Here is a 23,558-nt window from a genome sequence, read left to right on the forward strand (position 1 = left end):
TCTCAGCTTGGAATGAAATCGCAAAATTAAATTTATGTATCAAAGATCTAAAAAAACGGAAAATATATTACCGATGTTAACGAAACCCGATTTCCCGAAGCAAACCAAAGTGACATTTAGGTAATTTTGAAGTTTATTAAAAGTGAGTGAAATTGGGACTGAAAATGACCCCCTTCTTAGAACAAAAAGAGGGAGTGAAACAAAAAGAAGAAGAAGCTAATGGGGTGGCTGTCGGAGATCCTGATGATGACGTAGACGATCCGGAAGTGATGGAGCAGACGGATGATGACCATTCAGATAAGACAACGCAATACCTGGCAGCAGGCATAGGTAAGATGTCGAAACATATTAATATTGATCCAGCAGTTATTATGTGGAAAAAATAATTCTAAAATTTTAATGGGAATAAAACTGGTCTAAGAATACAAACCGTAGAACGGGGCTACTTGAACTTTGATTTGTTACTTGAGCCTAGTACAAAAAAGAATTTAAATCTGTATTTGGTCTACAATAATGAACGTATCGACATGATTCATTGTTTCCCTGACAGAGGACACTTATTGTCACGATACTGGGCTCAAGTAACACATCAAAGCTCAAGTAGCCCCGTTCTACGGTAAGTAAGGCGATTAAAAAAGACTTACGCATAGTAAATAACCGTTGTTGAAAGGAGTGACCGATGTATAATTTATAATAATAATCGCTAATTTTGGCACTAAAACGAATTGTATCGAACATTAACAACTTTTTAATGACCATTTTCAGTGACTATTGGAGCTTTTTCGGCTGGAACCTTTCTATCATGGACGTCTACAGCCTTACCGCTATTGCAGTCTGGTCTAAGGGTGAGCTTTTATTATGATGTTGCTTGGACTTTCTTTGCCTATATTACCACCATATTTGCCTCATAAATTTGTTTTACTTTTCTTACTTCACTCATTCGAATCACATGTCCTAACCATCTTAACACAAATTTCTTAATTTCATTATTTATTCATTCGGCATTAACTTTGTGGAATGACATGATTATTTTTTTAAATTAAACATTTGAATAAACCACTTAAATGATTTTTATTTATATATACGACTAGTTTCGAAAACGACAGACGTTTTCATCTTCTGGTACATCTAATGTTGTTTTTTAATTTGTACCAGAAGATGAAAACATCTGTCGTTTTTGAAACTAGTCGTATATATAAATAAAACTCATGAAAGTGGTATATTCAAGTGTTTAATTCTAATTTCATCGATAATATTTATCACAGCCTTGCATTCTTTCCTTATATCACCATTCGAACATGTATCACATATTGTTTTGTCGCACATTCGTCTGAGAATAATAATATTATTTTAATATAATATTATGTTAATGGTATGTTGACAATGCTGTGTCTATAGTAGAAAAGACCTGCAGGCGCCTAGTGACATAAGTGTTCAATTTGTGGAAGTAGAGTGACTAACATATGAATTCTGACATATCTAAGGTTTCAGTTTACGGAAGAGATAAATGCATGACGTTTAATCGAAATTGCTTATCTCAGTGTTGCATTTTTCCTTTTATCACCATTTGAACACCTATCATATATGTTTTTACCGCACTGAAGAATCACATTCCGACTGCATTTAATTTTCTTTCATCCTTCTTTTCAGCGTCATGTTTTATTTATTTATTTATTAATTTCAAAACATATTACAAACATAAGTCATATATACATCTAATATTCCCGATGAGTAATTTCTATTTATCATTTTGGGACATGGGATTAAGGTTAACAAGACTGGAACACAAATAATAAAGTAACAAAAAAAGTTTTTTTTTAAATTACCAAAACAAATACTAATACATGGCAAAATATAAAAACGATAAACAGGTATAATAAATAGGCACGCGAAGCATATTTAAAAGAAATAAATGAGAATAACAGAAGGTAAGAAGCATATTTTAAATAAACAAATGAGAAAATATAACAAATGAGAAAATATAACAAATGAGAAAATTTAAAAAACATAAGGTAAAATCAAAATATGAAAGTATGACTAATTACTAGATATATATCTTTCCATAAAGTACCTTCTCAGATCATTAATTTTGGATCCTCGAATGGGTTTTATTTAATATATGTCAGGCAGCTGGTTAATTTACATCCACACATTGGGGTTGGAACCAGATTTCCATTGTGTACTGCCAGTTTAGCTTTTTTTTCTTACTTTTTAGATATCGTCATACGAGAGTTCATGGATCGCTTCTCTTTTGAACCTTGGAGCGTTCTTCGGAGCCATTCCAACTGGGCTCATAGCAGAGAGGTTCGGAAGAAAGAAAACGTTGCTGAGCTTAGCACTGCCGATGGTTGTATCCTGGCTACTGATTGCCCTCAGGTGACTTTTCCAACCAAATCTCAATTTCAATTAACTCCTTTTGTTAAAATAACTAACTAACTAACGATCACGCCGCTTCCCCGCAAGGGTAGGCAGAGAGAATAAAGCGCTACACCACCCTATCTTTGCAAAAAATCTTTTTAACTTATACGTTACACACGTCCAAACCATCTCAACATACCTTTCTTAATTTTATCAACAATATTTATCTCTTTTATCAACATTTATTTTTAATTTTTTTATTATTTATATTTTATTTGGGTTAACAACAGCAACATATGTAAAAGAAAACAATTAAAAGACATAAATTAAAGAAGCCAATTATAGTTAACTACAGAAACATAAAGATTAGTACAAAATATTTAGCGTAGATCTAGCAAATAAATGAATGTGTGTGTGTGTGTGATGTTGATTCTAGAAGCGACATACATACAATGCAGAGAAGCATAGTTTTTAAGGATCCTGAAAGGACAATATGTTCACCATTTGACTTTTCAACACAGATTTTCCGCAATTAAAAATGTCAACTTGGCTAACTCGATGTATGATAGATGTTCAAATGGTGATATAAGGAACGAATGCAAGGTTGAAATGAGCATTACCCTTTAATGCTTATCCCATAATATATTTTCTTATTTCTTGTCTTGGTAGACTGTTGGGGTCAGTTCTCCTCGCCCTCAGGTTGTAGGTCCTTCTATCATATACAACGTCACCTAGGCCATGCCTTCGAATCATGTTATCTTTCTGCAGCATCCATGTTTTTTTTCCACCTTTAGATGACATTCGAGGAAGTTCATGGCGATTGCCTGGTTCACAATATGTTCGGGTTCTCTGCGTCTAACATATACCTCTTATGTTCAATGAAACTTTGATTATTACGCAATAAAGTTGTACAACCTGCTTACACTACCCATAAAGTCATTAAATAACGAAATCAAGTATAAAAGAGCTATTTATAACTGGATAATGGAAGTGGGTAGATTTGAAATAGATTGCATTATTCAGCCATGTCTTATTTTAATACATATCATTAATTATTGACTTTTCATTTCATTTTATAAATTTTATAAAGTATTGTAAATCGTGCCCTCGGCACGGAAACCCAGTGAGGGCGCATTTTTGTAAATCGTAATTTCCAATTGTGTGTATGATGAAAACTAAATAAATATAGGCATAGTGTAGTGGTTACCACGTTTGGCTTTCATGCTTGAGGTCCCGGGTTCGTTTCCCAGGGGGGGGAAAAAAGAGGTGTTTTTTCACTCTTATATTTATTTTATGTTACCCTGGACTGTATGATAGGTAACTGAAGCGTAATACTAATCACCTTGTCTTTTTATAATTAACGATCAACTTAATTTGCATTGCATCAATTTGGTTAAGTGCCCTATGCATTATAGGGTGCGGACGAGGGTAAAACGGAAGACATTTTGTAGGGTTGTCGTAAACTATATAGTATTATTGAGTTGTGTACTAAACTCGACCCCTTTCAAATTCGTTTGAAATAGGGCAACCCACAATACGGGGTTAATTATCCCTTTGTTTTATATAAGGGTAGATAGTATCGGAAACTTTACATTAAACTCTGCGTCAACGTTTGGAAATTGACTTTAAAATAATACGGCAGTACGTATATTTTCAAAACCAATGACACAAATTTAGTTTATCACTTCATTTTAATCACAATTAATGAAATGATTAATGAAATAAATATTTAAAAAAATTCAAAATGAAAATCAAAGTATATAAAATAAAGGCTCAATATGCTATTAATCGCAACTAAATTTCCTCTTAACATAAGTAACGTTTCACGCAATTGTTTTTTTTGCTTTTTTATTTAATTTATTGATTTGTTTTATTATCGTTTAATTTGCAGAACTCCATTTTAATTTATGTATTAATTTTACGAATTCGTTTGAAAATGACATAACAAGATTAATACATTATTAATTTTTTATGTGTTTTTTAATAAAATACAACTTAGTGGACTCACATGTTAGTGGGAAAAGAAGCAGAGGAAGACCGAGAAAAACATGGCACGATCAGGTATGCCAAATACTTGAAAGTGGTCAGGTAGGAACGTGGAAGAGGCGAAGAATGTTTGCAAGGACAGAGTGGTGTGGCGCTCTATTCTCTCTGCTTACCCCTGCGGGGAAGCGGCGTGATGGTTAGTTGGTTAGTTTTTTTTTAGTGGACTCAAAAAATCTGTGTTCGATTAAAAAATTAACACGTAGTTAATTGTTTTTTCTTCCTTCTTTAAACACCGTTTTTGTATTGAAAAAATATGTTATTCTTCAAAATAAATATATGGTTTTAAAAATAATAGTTACTGAAAAGTAAAGAATTAAAAAAAGATAACAATTTTTTTCTTCAATAAATAAAAAGTTAAATTTTAATATAGAAGTGTATTCTGAAAATACGATCGTGCGCGAATACGCGTCAGACTAGCATGGTCGTCCGCGTTTTGAATTTCAACGTTTGAGATCTCGGGCTTAAAACTAACTAACTATCCAAACATCCCCTTTACCACTGGGGTAGGCAGAGGGAATAGAACGTCATACTATTCTGTCATTGAAAACATTCTTCGCCTCTTCAAATCATGTATTTTCTCATACATATTGATTAATATGACTCCTGGCCTGACCGCTACCGTACTAGCACTCCGCTGTGAATACCCAGTTTAGCTCCCATGCACACATTTTTATTTACAATCTGATCAAAGCGTCATTAACTCTATTCCCTACATTCACCCTTTATCCAATTATTTACAATGGTTGTAATGAAGATATTTTGGATTTTTTTAAAGGTTTTTTTAACGTGTGCATTATCTCCAATAAGGAGTTTTTAAACATTTTTTTAACATCTCAACATATGTAGATGAAGAAGAATATGGAAATATGGGCATTTATAAGGCTTATTTCATAGGCTTTCCTTCAAAAACATTTTTCACAAAAGCTTTCCTCATCCCAATATAGATAGCTTTTGTGAAATCACGCATACTTTCGTACGGGTTTGATCAGTATATCAAGAAGTATCAAAAATTTGTGAAGTGTGGTTGTCGATCATGGGAAAGTTGGTGAATGTAACACGTGTGTAAAGCGATCACTTAACGAACGAAACTCCCGTAAATCAGTCACTTTCAGACTTCTCAGCCTCAGACTTTCATATTCTTCTTCAGCTATGTTGAGATGTTTTGTTTTTTTTTTATTTGGTCAATTACAGATATATTACCTTCATACGAGTGCCTGAAAGAAAATACTTATTTAAATTCGTAGGACGGATCCCTTCAGGAAACGTGTGATAGTCGTTAGCTGAAACATTACTGTATTTTATTCTAGCTCTTTAAACGAGTATTACTATGGGTACAATTATAACGTGATAATATTATTATTTTGCTAGGTTTTTGGGTGTCGTCCAACTTTGCTCGAATGTCTCTCAAGATTCTGGTGTCTCCCGAACTATTATTTTCTTAAAGACCTCTTCAACGTATCTGGTTTCCTGTTCCATTTATTTAAGTTCTCACTTTGTTTCTAGGTTAAAATGACGATGAAATGGAGTTCTATTTCGGAGAAATGGAAGAATATGGTTCGGCTTGTGTGGAATCTTGAGAATTTTAACAAAAGATAAAAAATTAAACTTAAAAGAATTCTTAAACGAATCACAAAATTTCATTAATTGATTCGGCAGTCTCTTTGTAGTAAAATCTATCCATTTTTAATTAATGTTTTACGAAGTAAATACCACGATTTCTTAAAATCTATTGTGACACCGTAAATGCATCAAAACACTTCTCACAGTAGATTTTAGGAAATAGTGGTATTTACTAAGTAAAACATTTGTTAAAAATTAATCACAAAATGTTTTATGAAGATTAAATAATGTTAAGCGCCCTTGAGGTAAACTTATATTTTACGAACATGGTGCCATGTTAATTATTCAAAATAGCAATTTTAAATAATTTACATATTATTATAATAAAACCATTAACCGAGATTTTCGCCCACTGTATTCAAGGCACGTCTCTTCTTCAGGACAATATGAGCAACCTTAGCAATGTATATATATATATATATATAAATATATATATATATATATATATATATATATATATATATATATATATATATATATATATATATATATATATATATATATATATATATATATATATATACACACTTATACACATACACAAAAATAGATTAAGAATGATTAAGTTCCTACTTATTTGGAGGATGTGTATAACTAGATGTACGGATGTAAAGAAGGCTAGGAGTGACTGCAGGGAAACGTCATGATGGTAATAGTAATAGTAGCACACATCGCTCACTCCTTTCAAGAACGTCATAAATCAAAATACTTGACTTTTCAGGAGAACGTTTTTAAACTTTAAAAATATAATACATTGTATTAAAAATAAATATCAAGCCACTTACTAAACTTTTTACTTTTCAACAGATCTTTTTAGGTAAAACTTGAAGGTTTTTTCTCCATTTGAAAAATATTTAAAGTATTAAAAAAAATTTTTAAACAATACCTTTTCTTCAAAATGCAAAAACAACACTTTCTGCCCTGTAGCGGGTAAATATTAAGTTAAAAATATGGCTCTTTTGCTGGGATATAGTACATTTTCTGGGCATTCCGAAGACACGCACAACTGAAAATTGACGATTTTTGATTTATGACGTTCTTGAAAGGAGTGAGCGACATGTTTGTAAAATAGTATTTTAAATCCATGTAAATATGTGGGTCAAATTTTCGGCAAGGCTTCATACATTACACGCTGTGCAGAGGCTCTATGGGTTTACTCCACATCCTGAATTAAAAAGCCTTATTTACGCCACCTCTAACGGTAGTGTTCTCGTTCCGTAATCCTTCTGGCCAACGGGGTGGGTTTACCGACCAACCCCCGGAGTCAAGGGATGAAAACAAACTTTTGACAGCTTATTATTACGGGACAAACATAAACCACACATCGCTAATGGGATACCAGAAGTTGGTCGGCCAAATATTTGAATTTTTAATTAAAAATTGTTAACAACATTTTGAGATTGTCCAAATAAAATTAACTAACCATCACGCTGCTTCCCAGCAGGCGTAGGCGGCGACAATAAAATGCCACAGCACTCTGTCTTTGCAAACATTTAGCTTCTTCCACGTTCATGCATCTCCTCATACATGCCCGCCGATTATTTCGACTCCTAACCTTACCTGCTTTCAAGTATTTGCCATACCTGATGATTTGACGTTTGGACATGTGGAATGAATGAGTGAGGTAGAACGGTAAAAAAACTTTATGATGCGAATGTAGGTGGAAAAAAGAGCAGAGGAAGATCGAGAAAAACTTGTCACGATCAGGTTTATGGATTATAATCACACATATGAGAAACGCTAGAAAATATCATTTCCATTTTTATTATTTAAGCTTATAATTCGACCAGATAATTTATTTACAACATTTTGAGTGTGTTTAAATGCTTTTGATTTTGTGAACAAGTATTTGGACATACTCAAAATGTTGTTTGAAATACATAGTACGTAAATTAACAACTTCTTCAACTTTAGTCATTTGGTTTTTTTAAAGCATTTTCAAGATGTCATTACCTTAAAGCGCTGAGTCATGTATAATTAGCAAGATTTAGAAAGGGTCTCGATCTGAGGTGAAGAAAATGGATGACTAGAGAATTGTCGATAATGTCTGCCCTCGTACTGAATGGTTAGCGAGCTCGACTACTGTACTGAAGGTAGATCATAATAATAATAATAAATCCCCAATGGTGCATAGGGCACTGCATCACATAAACTCAGTGTTATCTTGATCGTTGACACATGAAGGTAAGGTGATCAGTCCTCCGCTTCCGGTACCAGTCCGAGGTAGCATTGAATAAATATTAGAGTGAAAGAATCACTTATATTTATTTTACTCCCCTGAGAATCAAACCTGGGACCTCCAGTACGGTAGCCGAGTTTGCTGACCATTACTCTATAGAGGCGGACTCATTTAATATACGGCGGAATATTTATAGTGATTTTAAAACAAAGTTATATTTTAATTATGAAAATGGAAAATCACAAAGTTAGTGCTTCAAATATAAATTAAAATAATATGGAAGTCTGGGTATTTACGGGGCTTTAATATAGAAGACTGGTTTTATGATAACATATAATTATATTTATTTTGTAATAATTATATTCCGCTCCGCCTCCGTAGTGTAATGGTCAGCACCCTCGGCTACCGTTCTGGAGGTCCCGGGTTCGATTCCTACGGGGGTTCAAATATATATTAGTATTTTTTTCACTGTAATATTTATTCAATATCACCCTGGACTGGTACCTGAAGAGGAGGGCTGATCACCTATCATTCATGTGTAAACGATCAAGATAACACTGCGTTTATATGAAGCAGTGCCCTATGCACCATTGGGTGCGGATAAGGGTTTAAAAAATAATATTTAATTATTACTTGACTATAATTGTGATGCGGATAAGGGTTTTATTATTATTTTGATAATTATTATATTATTGTTATTATTGGAGATAATCCGGATTTGTGAACAAGTATATGGACATACTCAAAATGTTGTAAAAAATATTAATATAAAAATATCCTTGCTTCCAATCTCGCAACAAGTGCTCAAAACTCAGTTCAATTATTTAAGGAGTTTGGGTGGATCGTCTTTCTAAATTATGTTATTGGATAGATCCCTAAGGATAGCTAAGATAGTTGAGGGAATAATTTAGACAAGTCCCAACACAAGATACCACTCATCTGACTGTTTCACTATCGAAAAAAAACAAATGGTTTTCTATAAAGAATATTAAATTTGAACAAAAATGTAACTCCTAGTGGAGAAACCGAAATTTGTGAACAAGTATTTGGACATACAGTGGAACCTCGGTATACGTCCTTAATCTACTCCAGATCATGAGACTTATACTAAATAGGACAACCACATTTTTCAAATTTTTAGGTCTTCTATATATATTGATCTCATGACACAGTACATTTGAATTCATAACACCCATCTATGTTGAATTGAGAAAAGGTTTTATCTAGCAGAGACGCTTTTATTTGTAAGGATCTTGCAGCTAAACAGCTGGAGTCCTAGTAATAAATCTCGTGTATGGTAGCAGTATTTGTCCGCCTCCGTTGTGTAATGGTCAGCACGCTCGGCTACCGTTCTGGAGGTCCTAGGTTCGATTTCCAGGGGGGGTCAAATCAATATAAGTGATATTTTTTTACTGTAATATTTATTCAATATAACCCTGGACTGGTACCTGAAGCGGAGGGCTGATCACCTTTCCTTCATGTGTAAACGATCAAGATAACACTGCGTTTATATGAAGCAGTGCCCTATGCACCACTGGGGTGCGGATAAGGGTTTTATTATTATTATTATGGTGGCAAAGCAAAGAGTTGGCAAAATAAGGATGAAAGTATTCTTCTTCTTCTTTTTCTAGATCCTAAGGATCATCTTGGGATGTTGACTCCCAGCTGTCTTTCCACCTTTTCGGAGGTCTGCCTGGGGGTCTGCATCCTTCAGGGATTCCTTGAAGAGCGATACGTGGAAGTCTGTGATCTGAAATTCTGTTTACATGATCATTCCAGTATCGCCTTCGTTGTCGTCCCCACCTCACGATATCCTCCGTCTCACACATGCTCCGGATGTCAGTATTTCTTACTCGGTCTCGCAATGTATGGATTGGAGAGTCTTCATCTCGGAAGTTCGAAGTCGATATTTTGTTCTAGAAGTATCTGCTCTTGCCTCAATCCCATAAGTGGCTTTTGGTCGAACACATGTTAAGAAGATAAAAAATAGAGCATAAATGTTAGCTTAGCAATGGGAACTGCGAGTTATACAAGACGGGTTCAAAACATTACTAAAATATCTAAAAGAAAAGAAAAATACTATTATACCATTAATCAAATAAAACAATATTCTTATAATTTATATTTGAAGCACTACTTTTGTGATCTTCCATTTTATAATTAAATTGTAACTTTGTTTTAAAATCACTGTAAATATTTTATTATAACTTAATTATAATATCTACCGGTTTCGAAGCCAACCGCTTCTTTATCAAGACTGATTAATACTAAAACACTGTACAATATTCAAAATATTTTGACGGTTAGGTAAAGAAGCGTAGTGTTTTAGTATTAATCAGTCTTGATAAAGAAGCGATTAGCTTTAGTATTAATCAGTCTTGATAAAGAAGCGGTTTGCTTCGAAACCGGTAGACATTATGATTAAGTTACAATAAAATATTTAAAGTGATTTTAAAACAAAGTAACATTTAAATCATAAAACAATAAACCTTAAGTGTAAGTCCCTCTCCAAGCACAAGAGCTCAGTCTCTTTTTTGGAAAGGAACAGCGAAACTAAAATTATAAGATTGCCATATGAACAAATGTATAGAAATTGTATCAATAAATGTTACCCTATTAAATAAATAAAAAAAATAAAAAAATGCTAAAACATTGATTATGACTCGACACAAAGGGTTTTAGCTTACATTTATGAGTTTTTATAAAAGCATTACGTATTTTATCTTACATATATCTCTCACTCCTTTCAACAACTTAATATATCAAAAAACTTGATTTTTCAGGAGATCGTTTTTAATGTATAAAAATATAATAAAACGTATTAAAAAAAATATCAAGCCATTTATTAAACGTTTTACTATGCAACAGATCTTTTAAGGCAAAACCTGAAGTTTTTTTCTCCATTTGAAAAATATTTAGTATAATTAACAAAATAATTTAACAATACCTTTTCTTCAAAATGCAAAAACAACACTTTCTGCCCTGAAGCGGGTAAATATTAAGTTTAAAATATGCCATTTTTGCTGGGATATAGTACATTTTCTGGGCATTCCAAAAACATGCACAACTGAAAATTTACGATTTTTGATTTATGACGTTGTTGTAAGAAGTGAGCGATAGTATGTTAGCTAAAAAAACATTGGTATGAAAATGTAGAAAAAAAAATAATGGCAAAAATGAATGTGAAAAGGCTTTTAGGAAATATGTCGAACGCCGGAAGTGGAATGTGTCATGATGCTTGATGTACTCACATATTCGTATCGAAGCAGAACGAAAATGGAAAAATAAACTTAAATAACAAAAAAACTAAAAAAAAATGTAGAAAATATGTTATTTTGTTGCAACAAAAGTTTTTTTCATATATTATTTATTTATTTAATTAGCTATACCCATCCGAGCGTTACTTTGGCTCGGTTTTATGAGAAAAAATAAATTTAAGAAAATAGAAAACACACTTTTCTTAACAGTCTATCACCGCATTGTCAGCATACAATTTTTTCCTCATATTATATTTTTCCCTCAAATAGAGTATGACGCCTCTGGTAAGACGTCTATAGTATAATATTTAAGTTTTGTACTGACATTTCTTGGTGGAACTGCATTTTATAGAATAAAATAACAACTATGTAATTTTTTCCACATTAATTTTATTTGACCAGCAACCTGGTTTTGTCGTAACCGACATAATCAGACTGGTCTATAGTATATGTTTGTCTATACCGATCTGTAGTATATATTTGTCTAAACATATTTCCACTTCAGCAAATCCGTGTAATGTTTATTTTAAACTCAGAATTTTAAAGTTTCAGTTCAATTTAAATTCACCTTTTTACAGTACCATAACTTTGCTTTTGCTTCTTATTCAACAGAAAATCATTTTCCTTGCACACATTATACACCCTTGTCACCAGCTTCATTAGGTCTTCTCTGCCTTCAGCGCACAGAATAACCAGCATCCAATTTTCCCCCATATGTTCACCTCATAAAGAGTATTTTTCCTCTGTTGAGAGATATGTAATATGTGTTTGTCTATATATTTCCATTTCAGCACATCCGTATACTGTTTCTACGTGGGCCGATTTGTAGGCGGTATGGCCGTGGGCGCCCTGTCGGTAGCTGTGCCACCCTACGTGGCCGAGCTGGCGCAGCCCACCGTGAGGGCGGCCCTGGCGCACTGCTCTCAGTTGCAGCTCACGGCTGGCATCTTGGCAGGGTACATTGCAGGTAATAAAAGCCAATCAAATTTCCGGTTAAAAATGAAAGATAGTTTTAAAATTACTACTGTCTTTTCTTGAATGTTTTCCGCAGATACTTTGTGGCACATTTTATAAACATTATAAAATGAGATAACTTTGCTATAACCACTTTTTTATTGAAACAATTCAACCTACCGGTTTCATCAAGAACCTTGTCATCATCAGGGTTTATATTAATTCAAAAACATTAAAAATATTTTAATACTTTCACCATAAAAACTTCCACACACTCCGTAAAAATCCTAAATGTTAGGATTTTTACGATTATTACATTTAGGATTTTTACGGAGTGTGTGGAAGTTTTTTGGTGAGAGTATTATAATGTTTTTAATGTTTTTGAATTAATAAAAACCCTGATGATGACAAGGTTCTTGTTGAAAAATTAAATGTTAAATGTTAAATTGTATCAATTAAAAAAGTGGTTATAACAAAGTTATTTCATTTTATAAAGTTTACTACGGTCTGTTTATATTTATTTTACCTCTGATTTATTTAAATTCATATTTATTTTATTTTATTTTATTTATGTTCATATTTACTTTACCGCTGATTTATATTTGCAAAAAAAAACATAACAACTAGAGGTGAAATAACTGTAGATTGACTGTACTTTATGTCATGTCTTTATCTTGTATCCGATATTCGACAGCGGTTTCCCTCTTGGATTCTTGCTCTTGGACTTTTTTTTTTATGAGAGTTGCATTTATTACTTAACTTGTTATTATGTAGAGGGTTTAAAGATCATTAAATGGATTTTTTTTCTTCCAACTTGATTAAGAGGTTTAATATTCTCAACAGTATTAATATTTAAAGCATTTACTTTGTGGTTAGTCATTATTACTTGTTTATTTTTTTACAAAAATGTTAATAATATAAGTATAAAGCCACTCACCGAGATTTTTATGTCTACCGGTTTTGAGACGTACCCGTCTCTTCGTCAGGAAAATCACTACTACAGCATGCAAACAATACCACCCTTCACCACCATAGCACCATTTACACACTTAAAACTACACAAAATGTTAAACACACGCGATTTTTGGTCGACCCGAAGACCAACATGCACTTAAGGTTTCAGCACAAACATGCGTTACGAGCCGAAGTTAAACATGCACGAGGTTAAACGTTAAGAGTTAAACGAAGAGAACATTTTTGTAAAAAAATAAATAAGTAAAGAGGTTTATATTTAATCAGTGTTGGAAACAGGAAGGATGATCTAGTGTGGATCAATCAGAAACATCTCAAAATTTGCTTATTGCTGTGAAGAAACCACGCAAAACTCCTCAGGAGAATCTGGACTATTGTCCGTCGTCAACAAATTAACCGATCCTCTAGAAGAGGGTTCGGCATTTTGTGTCCTAGCTTGGTTTATGGTGTCAATATCCTTCACTATTTTTTATCATACCACTTTTCGTGGCAGTTCCTTATGAACTATCACGGATTTCCTCTTGGACTTCTATAGTTGTCTGTTGGACACGTCTCTCTTCCAGTACAGGTATACTACTTTCTTATAGACATCATAGCCATCTTGTCAACATGAGAAATAAATGCCCTTTTATTTCTTTTCCATTAAAGCCAGACCGATACACAGCAACGCCTGGTCGGTTAGAGCAAATAAATAATATAAAATTACTCTAAAGCAGGATATAAAAGAACTCCAACATAAGTTAAGTTTTCAAATATGTATCCAAAAGCGATTCATTTTTATTAACCTCGAATATGACGCGGAGTGGAAAATAAGTGGATATCCATGTCGAATAAAAACGGTTTTTTAGTGCGTAAAACTATAAAATCGGTTTCCAAAGCCATCTGGAAGTCTCAGAACGAATACTCAATCAAAAGATATTGGAAATGTATTGTTTTTATGGGATTTTCAAATTGATTTTTTGACAACCCCTTTCAAAACTAGACGGGATGTTTTTTGAAGATAACCGTATATTTCAGAATATGAAAAAACGGGAATCTACATCATTGAAAAATTCTGTCTCCGAAATAATAGTATACAACTATGTGAGGTAAATTTTATAACTACATAATATCGCTCACTCCTTTCAACGCCGTCATAAATAAAAAAAACATGATTTTTCAGGAGATCGTTTTAAAAGTTTAAAATATAATGAAATATATTAAAAATAAATATCAAGCCACTTATTAAACTTTTTACTGTGAAACAGATCTTTTTAGGTAAAACCTGAATGTTTTTTTTCCGTTTGAAAAATATCAAGTTTATTTAAAAAATAATTAAACAATACCTTTTCTTCAAAATGCAAAAACAACGCTTTCTGCCCTGTAGCGGGTAAATATTAAGTTTAAAATATGCCGCTTTTGCTGGGATACACTTTCTGAGTATTCCGAACACATGTAAAGTTGAAAATTGACGATATTTGATATATGACGTTGTTGAAAGGAGCGAGCTTTATATTATATTCTTCAATACGTAGGTTATATTCTCTTCCAGTTTTCTTTCATATACGAGATTAGGTGTTTTCAAATATTTATTCATTTATTTAGAACATTTCCATATAACAATCATATGTATGACCAGCTTGGTCAAAATTTTGTTAAAAATATAAAATTAAATTACACAGTCCATAAATAATAAATATTTGGGTTGTATTTTACGAAAATGCCCGTTAAAATTATCAACAATTATTTCCTTTTTTTATATATATTTAAACTCCTCGAATTCATTTTCATTTGAAGAGAATAAGACTTATAATTTTTTAATGGCTGGATTGAGCGATTACTTTATATTTTGTGTACTAGGTAATTCCGAAATATTTATCCATTCATTTTTTTATTATTTTTATTTAGGACTTTTTTAAAATGTATAGTTATTGTTCAATAAAGATTTCAGTCATTTTATTTTGTTAGAATCTCAAAAGATGTCGCTTTATGTGAAAGGTTCATTACTATGTTTGCTGGAGTTTTACATATCATGGGCATAATGATGAATGTTCAAAAAATGTTTATAAAACTAAGATGGATTCCAAGCAATAACAGGTTTTAATCACTAATAATACTCAGACTATCATTTTCTCATTCTTAAAAATTTTGCAAAGTTTGTTTTGAGATACCTACCTATAAGGCGTATTAAAACAAGCTATGCAATCTTCATAAAAAAGAGTCACTAAGCTGAGAGAATAGAACGCCACACCAATCTGTCTTTATACACAATTATCGTCGCTTTCATATTCATGAATCTCTTCACATTAACATGCTCACAGATTATTTTAAATTCTTATCCAACCACTTTCATTTGAAATACTTAATCATGCTGAATTTTCCTAGGTCTTCCTCTGCTATTCTTTCCAATGACTTTTGCCTCAAACATTTATTTAATGTTTTTTATTCACTCGTTCGATTCACACGCCTAAAGCATAAATGATTTGAAAGCTAATAGTTACTGTTATTTTTATTTCCAGGTTTAGTGCAAGATGTGACAATTTTGTCCTTGATATGCACTGCCTTCCCCGCTGTGTACTTCCTGGGGTTCCTGTTCATGCCCGAGTCCCCAGTGTACCTCATGTCGCAAGGCAAGACGGAAGAAGCGCGAAACAGTCTCATCTACCTCCGAGGAGCCGGATGCGACATCGACGAAGAACTCAAGTCGATCAAGAACTACATCAAGGAATCCATATCCAAGGAAGGAACCTTCAAAGATCTGATAGCAACGAGGTCCAATATCAAAGCCCTGTTTATTGCATTTGCCTTGATGATCTTCCAGCAGTTGACAGGGATTACAGCCATCATTTTCTTCTTAGGGCAGATCTTTAGAAGCGTGGGAATCAAAGAATACTCTACTATAATTGTTGGTCTCACCCAAGTCGTGTCGACTTATTTGTCTGCGATGTTCTTCATGTCTTCCGGGAGAAGACCGATGTTGATAATTTCGAATTTGATCATGGGAATAAGCATGGGTTCTTTAGGAGTATATTTTCATTTAAATGCCATGGTCGATGATACCAAAGGGGTCTGGGTTCCAATCCTGTGCTTGTCGATATTTGTGAGTTTCTATTCTGTTGGCGTTGGTCCAATCCCATGGTTGATGCTGAGAGAGTTATTTCCTATTAACATCAAGCGCAGAGCAACAGCTATTTCGGCTGGTTTAAATTGGTTCATGGCATTTTTGGTGACGGCTTTGTTTAACAATACGGTTGATAAGATTGGGATTGGATGGGTTTTGTGTGATTTTGGAATTATCTGCGGAATCGCTGCTGTTTTTGTATATTTCATTGTTCCTGAAACTAAAGGAAAGACTATTGTACACATTCACAATGAATTGAGTAGAAAGAGGGGAGTGAGACGACACAGGCATATTATTGAGATAGAGACTGTCTCAGTTTCATCGAAATAGGGTTTATCAACGAATTCATATGGAGCCATTTTTTTTCATAAATTTACATGCGAGAAGAGTACCCCTTGCAATTCATACGTTGAAATAACCATACTTAACAGTCGTTTTTTAGTATGTCAGGATACATGTACATACGTATACATATTTATATTTTATTGCATTTATCTTAACTTATTTTTTGCATCTCACCAATAGATGTCTCTAATGAAGATCTAGTGATTCAAGAATAATGTTTTGAAATTGGTTCGTATATCTAAAAGTTCCAAGAATTTGAGTAGTGTGGTTGTCAATAATGGGTAGAATTGGTGAATGTTACACGTGTGTAAAAATATCACTTAAACCAGCCTATGACGGTCGTCAGACCCGTTGATACCCAGTCATTTATATTTTTCTTCATCTTTGATGAGGTGTCAAAAAATAATATTATTTTTTGTATTCATTTGATTTTTTGTATTTTTTTTAAATAAAAGGGAAAATAATTTTGTCTAATATTTATTTACTCATTTTATTTCCCAAAGTAACCAAATAAATTGAGATGCAAAAATACTCGTATAATATCGCTCACTCCTTTCAAGAACGTCATAAATCAAAATTTGTCAATTTTCAGTTATGCATGTTTTCGGAATGCCCAGAAAATGTACTATATCCCAGCAAAAGAGGCATATTTTTAACTTAATATTTACCCGCTACAGAGCAAAAAATGTTGTTTTTGCATTTTTATGAAAATGTATTGTTTAATATTTTTTAAAACAAACTAAATATTTTTTAAATGGAGAAAAAACCTTCAAGTTTTACCTTAAAAATCTGTTGCACAGTAAAACGTTCAATAAGTGGCTTAATATTTATTTTTAATATATTTTCATACTTTAAAAACGTTCTCCTGAAAAATCATGTTTTTTGATTTATGACGTTCTTGAAAGGAGCGAGCGATATGTCAATAACTAATTTCTTTCCACGTATCCTTAACACAATATGGAGTTCCGGTTTCAGCTATAATGTATGGAAGTGAAGCATGTATTATAGATGTTCAAATGGTGATGTATGCATGACTGTGTGATGAGGTGGTTTGGACATGTGAATCTAATGAGTGAAGAAAAAACAGTAAAATTAATTTATGAGGCAAACGTGGTTGGCGATAAAAGCAGAAGAAGACCGAGGAAAACTTGACATAATCGAAAAGCAGGAAAAATCGGCGGGTACGTATATGGAAATGCATAAATACGGAAAAGGCGACGATCGTTTTTAAAGATATATTGATGAGTCGTTCTAATCTCTCTGATAACCCCTGCATAAGTTAGTTTTTACAAAATTTGTTTTCACCTAACGTAGCTCGTATCCATCCCCAAAGAAGACAAGGCCTTTTTTTGAAACCGGTTGTAATTGAACCAAAAATTGTTTAAAACGAGGTTTACATTGCATTAATTTTTTTAACCCTTTTCCGCACTGGTTGTAGGGTGCAGTTGTTATCTTGATCGTTAATTGCACGAAGGCAAGGGAAGCTATCATAAAATCATTAAATACTTTAGCCCTGCGCTTTGTGTACCAGTCTAGGGTGATATTTAATAAATATGAGAGAGAAAATCACCCATATTTATTATTTCCCCCCATAGGATTCGAACGGGGGACCTCCAGCACGGTAGCCAAACGCGCTGACCACTATATGAACATTGATTTAATACTTATGTATCATACTTATTGCACTGTTTTGCATTATTTGAAATTTCTGGATATTGACAAAACTATGTATGATTGATATTCGAATAGTAAAATAAGGAAGGAATGCAAAGCCGAGACAAGCATTATCGATAAAATTAAGAAAGGTGTGTTGAGATGGTTTGAACATGTAGAACGAATGAGTGAGGAAAGATCGGTAAAACAAATTTATGAGGCGAAGTAATTGGAAAAAGGAGCAGAAAAATACCTAGAAAAACTTGGCACGATCAAGTATGCCAAATACTTGAAAGTGGTCAGGTTAGGAGTCGAAACAATCAGCGGGTATATATTATCCACTGACACTTCGTGATGGAATTGCATTTTTAATATATTATTAGATTAAAATCAATATTTTTAGCTTTTCCACTTTATTTTTATTTGACCAGCGACCGGGTTTAGTCGTAACCGACATCATCAGACTGGTGGGAGGCTATACAAATTGTAATGTTATATACAAAACAAGGCAGGAGTTGATAACAATGGTTTGCAAGGACAGAGTGGTGTGGCGTTCTATTCTCTCCGTCTACCCCTGCGGGAAAGCGGCGTGATGGTTATAAAGTTAGTTAGTTAGATTTCATGAGCGAATTCAAATTCAATTATGTAACTCAATAGTTTGTGTAGTTTTATTTTTCCCTTCATCGTAATGAATTTGCCCGATGTTCGGTTGCTCGTTGACTGATCGTAAAATGCTTATGAGGTCGTTAGGGAAAATGGTGGATAGAAAAACCATGGTTCAGGGTAACAGCGGTTCTAAATAAGTACTAGCATTTGCCAGCTAAATCTCTTTTTAATAGTAAGTAGCATATAACACACTCCACACTACAAACTAATATAAAAAAACGGTAAAATTATCCAGACAATATCTATATGTAAAGTGAAGAGCAACATTTTGAGTGTGTCCAAATACTTGTTCGCTAATCTGGATTATCTCTAATTATAGGAGTTATTTTAAATATTATTTTTTGACATCTCATCAAAGATGAAGAAGAATATGGAAGTCACTAACTAACTAACTAACTAACCATCACGCCGCTTCCCCGCAGGGGTAGGAAGAGAGAATAGAGCGCCACACCACTCTGTCCTTGCAAACATTCTTCGCCTCTTCCACGTTCATGCATCTCCTCATGCATACCCGCCGATTGTTATGACTCCTAACCTGACCACTTTCAAGTATTTGGCATACCTGATCGTGCCATGTTTTTCTCGGTCTTCCTCTGCTTCTTTTCCCACTAACATTCGCCTCATAAATTTGTTTTACCGTTCTTTCGTCACTCATTCGTTCCACATGTCCAAACCATCTCAACACACCTTTCTTAATATGGAAGTCAGACTTCTATATTCTTATTCATCTTTGATGAGATGTAAAAAAATATATGAAAAATAACTCATATAATAGAGATAATCTTGATTTCTGAACTAGTATTTGGACACACTCAAGATGTTGTAAATTAATTAACTGTTCAAATTATAAGCTAAAATAATAAAAATGAAAATAGATATTTTCTGTTGTTTCTCATGTGTGTGATTATAATCCAGGATTCGGACCTCACATACTAATATAAGAGTTTCTGCTCAGTAAAAAATCTTCTTTTCATCTCATCAAAAGATGACTCTAGTGAAGTTCTATTGATTCAAGAACAACGTTTTGAAATTGGTTCATATATATAGAACTTCCAAGAATTTGAGTGGTGTGGTTGTCAAAAATGGGTAGAATTGATGAATGTTGTACGTTTGTAAAGTGATCACTTAAACCAGCTTCCATATTCTTCTTCATCTTGGATGAGATGTCAAAAAAAAATATATATAGTTTTTTAATGTTTTTTCTTAATGTTGGGTATGGATCTTTACGAATTTTGTTGGTTACCTCCTTTTAATGCTGTATTTAAATATAAAATATAAGTATTTAAAAGAGATTCAGTTACAAAAAGAACCACGCTACTGTAAAAAAGACATATAATTTATCTTTGAAATTCGAGATGGAGTTCTAGGGACTTAATATTTCTTTTTTTAATTTAAGTTCCACTTAGTAAATACCAGTATTAAAGTGTTATTCACCAAGTAAAACGTATATTAAAAATGGATAGACATTATGACCACAAAGTGACTGCTGAATCAATGAATGATTTTATATCTTTAATTTATATTTGAAGCACTAACTTTGTGATTTTCCATTTTATAATTAAAATCTAACTTTGTTTTAAAATCACTATAAATATTTTATTATAACTTAATTATAATGTCTACCGGTTTTGAAGCTAACCGGTAGACATTATAATAGACATTATGATAATAATAAAACCCTTATCCGCACCCCAATGGTGCATAAGGCACTGCTTCATATAAACGTAGTGTTATCTTGATCGTTTACACATGAAGGAAAGGTGATAAGCCTTCCGCTTCAGGTACCAGTCCATGGTAATATTGAATAAATATTACTGTGAAAAAAATATTTATATTTATTTGACCCCCCCTGGGAATCGAACCTGAGACCTCCAGAACAGTAGCCGAACGTACTGACCATAACACTACGGAGGCGGACATACTTTTTTTGTTTTATTTTTCTTAAAATAAAGTTATAATAAAATATTTATGGTGGTTTTCAAACAAAGTTACATTTTGATTTTATACCTCATCAGGCTCATCGACGCTGTTCGTATCTTCGTGCATAGACGTTTGCCAATTCATCGACTGTTGTCTCATCCACGTCTTCAATAAACTACCGTCATCATAATACCTCATCAGCAGGTCATTTTTATCCGATTTGGCTCCTCGCTTCTTGTCGAATATGTCCGGGTATTCGACGAGATACCTGGGCTTCGGGTATTTTGGAGATTCCACTATATCTGTGGGTTTTCCTCTGGGTAAAGAATAATAATTGTTCGAAGTGCGATCGAAAAATTCAATGTTTGATGATCTAGCGTCCACGTTTAAGTCGACGTTTAAATTCTTTGCATCGATGAGTCTGAACATCAGATTCGTCAATTGGAGTATAATGCAGTCTGTGGCTGCGACTGGAGCATTTATCAGCGTGTATTTTCTTTGAAAGTACAAACTGAGTTCCTGTTTGTCGGACTGTTCCTCGTCTTCTTCCTCTCTGTTGTCGTTTTCAATGCTCGCGTTTGTAGATACACTTTCTCGAGTCATTTTTGAAGCTTTTGCGGAATGGACCTTGCAACCGCCATCAATGGGCAGTATGTCACAAATAACGCTGTCGAAAATGTCTCTTCCTGAATTGTTTGTGAAGCTGTCGATAGAAGATTCACTGAGGACAATGAGAAATGAAATTTTATTTTGCAAAAAATACTAGCATAAGACTACTTTTGAGTTTATTAATGTAAGCACGACCAATTTCGGCAACTAGAGTACCTCGCATCAAAGTTTAAAAATATATTAAGGTAATATATGTAAACTTTATAAAATGAAATAACTTTGTTATAATAGATTTATATTATCCACTGACACTTCGAGATGGAATTGCATTTTAATATGTTATTAGATTAAAACCAATATTTTTAGCTTTTCCACTTTATTTTTATTTGACCGGCGACCGGGTTTCGTCGTTACCGACATCCTCAGACTGACTTTGTTATAACCACTTTTTTATTAATACAATTTAACCTACCGGTTTTGATAAGAACCTTGTCTTCATCAGTGTTTATTTTAATTTAAAAACATTTAAAACATTAAAATACTGTCACCAAAAACATCCACACACTCCGTAAAAATCCTAAATGTTATTTTACCGGTAGGTTAAATTGTACTTATAAAAAAGTGGTTATCACAAAGTTATTGAATTTCATTAAGTTTATAAAATGTGCCACAAAGTATTTGCGGGAAACATTCAAGAAAAAATGAATATATGAACATTATTTTTGACATCTCAACACAGATGTAGAAAAATATGGAAGTCTGGGCATTAACGGGGCTGACGACCACCATAGGTTGGTTTAAGTGATCACTAAACACATGTGTTACATTCACCAATTCTACCCGTGATTGACAACCACACTATTAAAATTCTTGAAAATTCTAAATATATGATTTAATTTTTAAACATAATGCTTGAATCATTAGAATTTCACTTGAGACATCTATTGGCGTGATGAAAGAAGTTTTGTATTGAGCAGAAACTCTTTCTTGCATGTAAGGTCCGAATCGACCGTAATAGGCTGGTTTAAGTAATCATTTTACACATATATAACATTCGCCAATTCTGCCTATGAATGCACCCATAATCTATGTCGAGATGCCAAAAATTATGTGAAAAATAACTTCTAATCGGAGATAATCCAGATTTGTGAACAAGTATTTGGACAGAGTTAGAAACTCAGAAATAAGAAAAATCTGCGATGTTGAAGATGTAGTGCGATGGGGAAGAGAAAGAAGACGTTTGTGGAGAGATCATGTGGGAAGAGCGAGTTCGGATCGAGTGGTGAGGGTGGCAGCGGACAGCAGCATAAGCGGGATCAGACCCCCAGAAAGACCACCTAAACGATGGAGGTATAGCTGGTCTTCCACCTCCCAGGAGCGGACCGGAGAGTGACAGGACCTAGTCCTAAAAGAAGAAGAAGTATTTGGACAAACTTAAAATTTTGGTTAGAATATAACTCACACAGCATCTCCCAGGATCTCAGAGGGCGACAGTCGTGCCACCGTTATGCTCAAACCCTTGGCCCGTCTCCGGTTGATCCTGACTTCCAAGTGCTCATCGCTCTCGTTTTCCTGCCATGGCTCCATCGTTATCTGGCTTATGGGGACGCCCTGAGAACTATGCAAGTGCTTGTCCATCAACCAAATCCAGAAACTGAAAAAAATAATTCAAGTGTGTCCAGATCATTGTCCACAATCATTTGGACATACTTAACCTGTTAACCGGGCGGGACGCATAAAAACGTCAAACGTAAACAATATCGGGTACGGGTAGGAGATATTAATACGTCCTTTAAATAAATGTTTATTATATATATATATATATATATATATATATATATATATATATATATATATATATATATATATATATATATAT

At 33.4% G+C, this 23,558-nt stretch overlaps 2 protein-coding genes across 2 annotated transcripts in view; one reads left to right on the plus strand and one right to left on the minus strand.

Moving 5' to 3' along the window:
• Positions 1-17,305, plus strand: LOC148299190 (facilitated trehalose transporter Tret1-like). The gene is made up of 5 exons (XM_088276306.1): positions 1-330; positions 766-845; positions 2,216-2,376; positions 12,252-12,427; positions 15,885-17,305. The coding sequence occupies exons 1-5, from the start codon at positions 165-167 to the stop codon at positions 16,814-16,816; spliced, it is 1,515 nt and encodes a 504-aa protein (XP_088132432.1). The 5' UTR covers positions 1-164; the 3' UTR covers positions 16,817-17,305.
• LOC148299191 (uncharacterized) overlaps positions 16,567-23,558 on the minus strand; it is a 14,347-nt gene continuing 7,355 nt past the window's right edge. The window contains exons 3-5 of the mRNA XM_088276307.1: positions 23,142-23,333; positions 21,158-21,791; positions 16,567-16,706 (exon numbers count right to left, since the gene is read on the minus strand). Of these exons, the coding sequence (XP_088132433.1) occupies positions 16,692-16,706; positions 21,158-21,791; positions 23,142-23,333 (841 nt within the window). The 3' untranslated portion in view covers positions 16,567-16,691. The remainder of the gene's footprint in view (positions 16,707-21,157; positions 21,792-23,141; positions 23,334-23,558) is intronic.

The sequence above is a fragment of the Brachycentrus maculatus genome, unplaced genomic scaffold, assembly GCF_059751285.1.
Source record: "Brachycentrus maculatus isolate JH-2025_06_01 unplaced genomic scaffold, ASM5975128v1 h1tg001284l, whole genome shotgun sequence".
Taxonomy (NCBI): domain Eukaryota; kingdom Metazoa; phylum Arthropoda; class Insecta; order Trichoptera; family Brachycentridae; genus Brachycentrus; species Brachycentrus maculatus.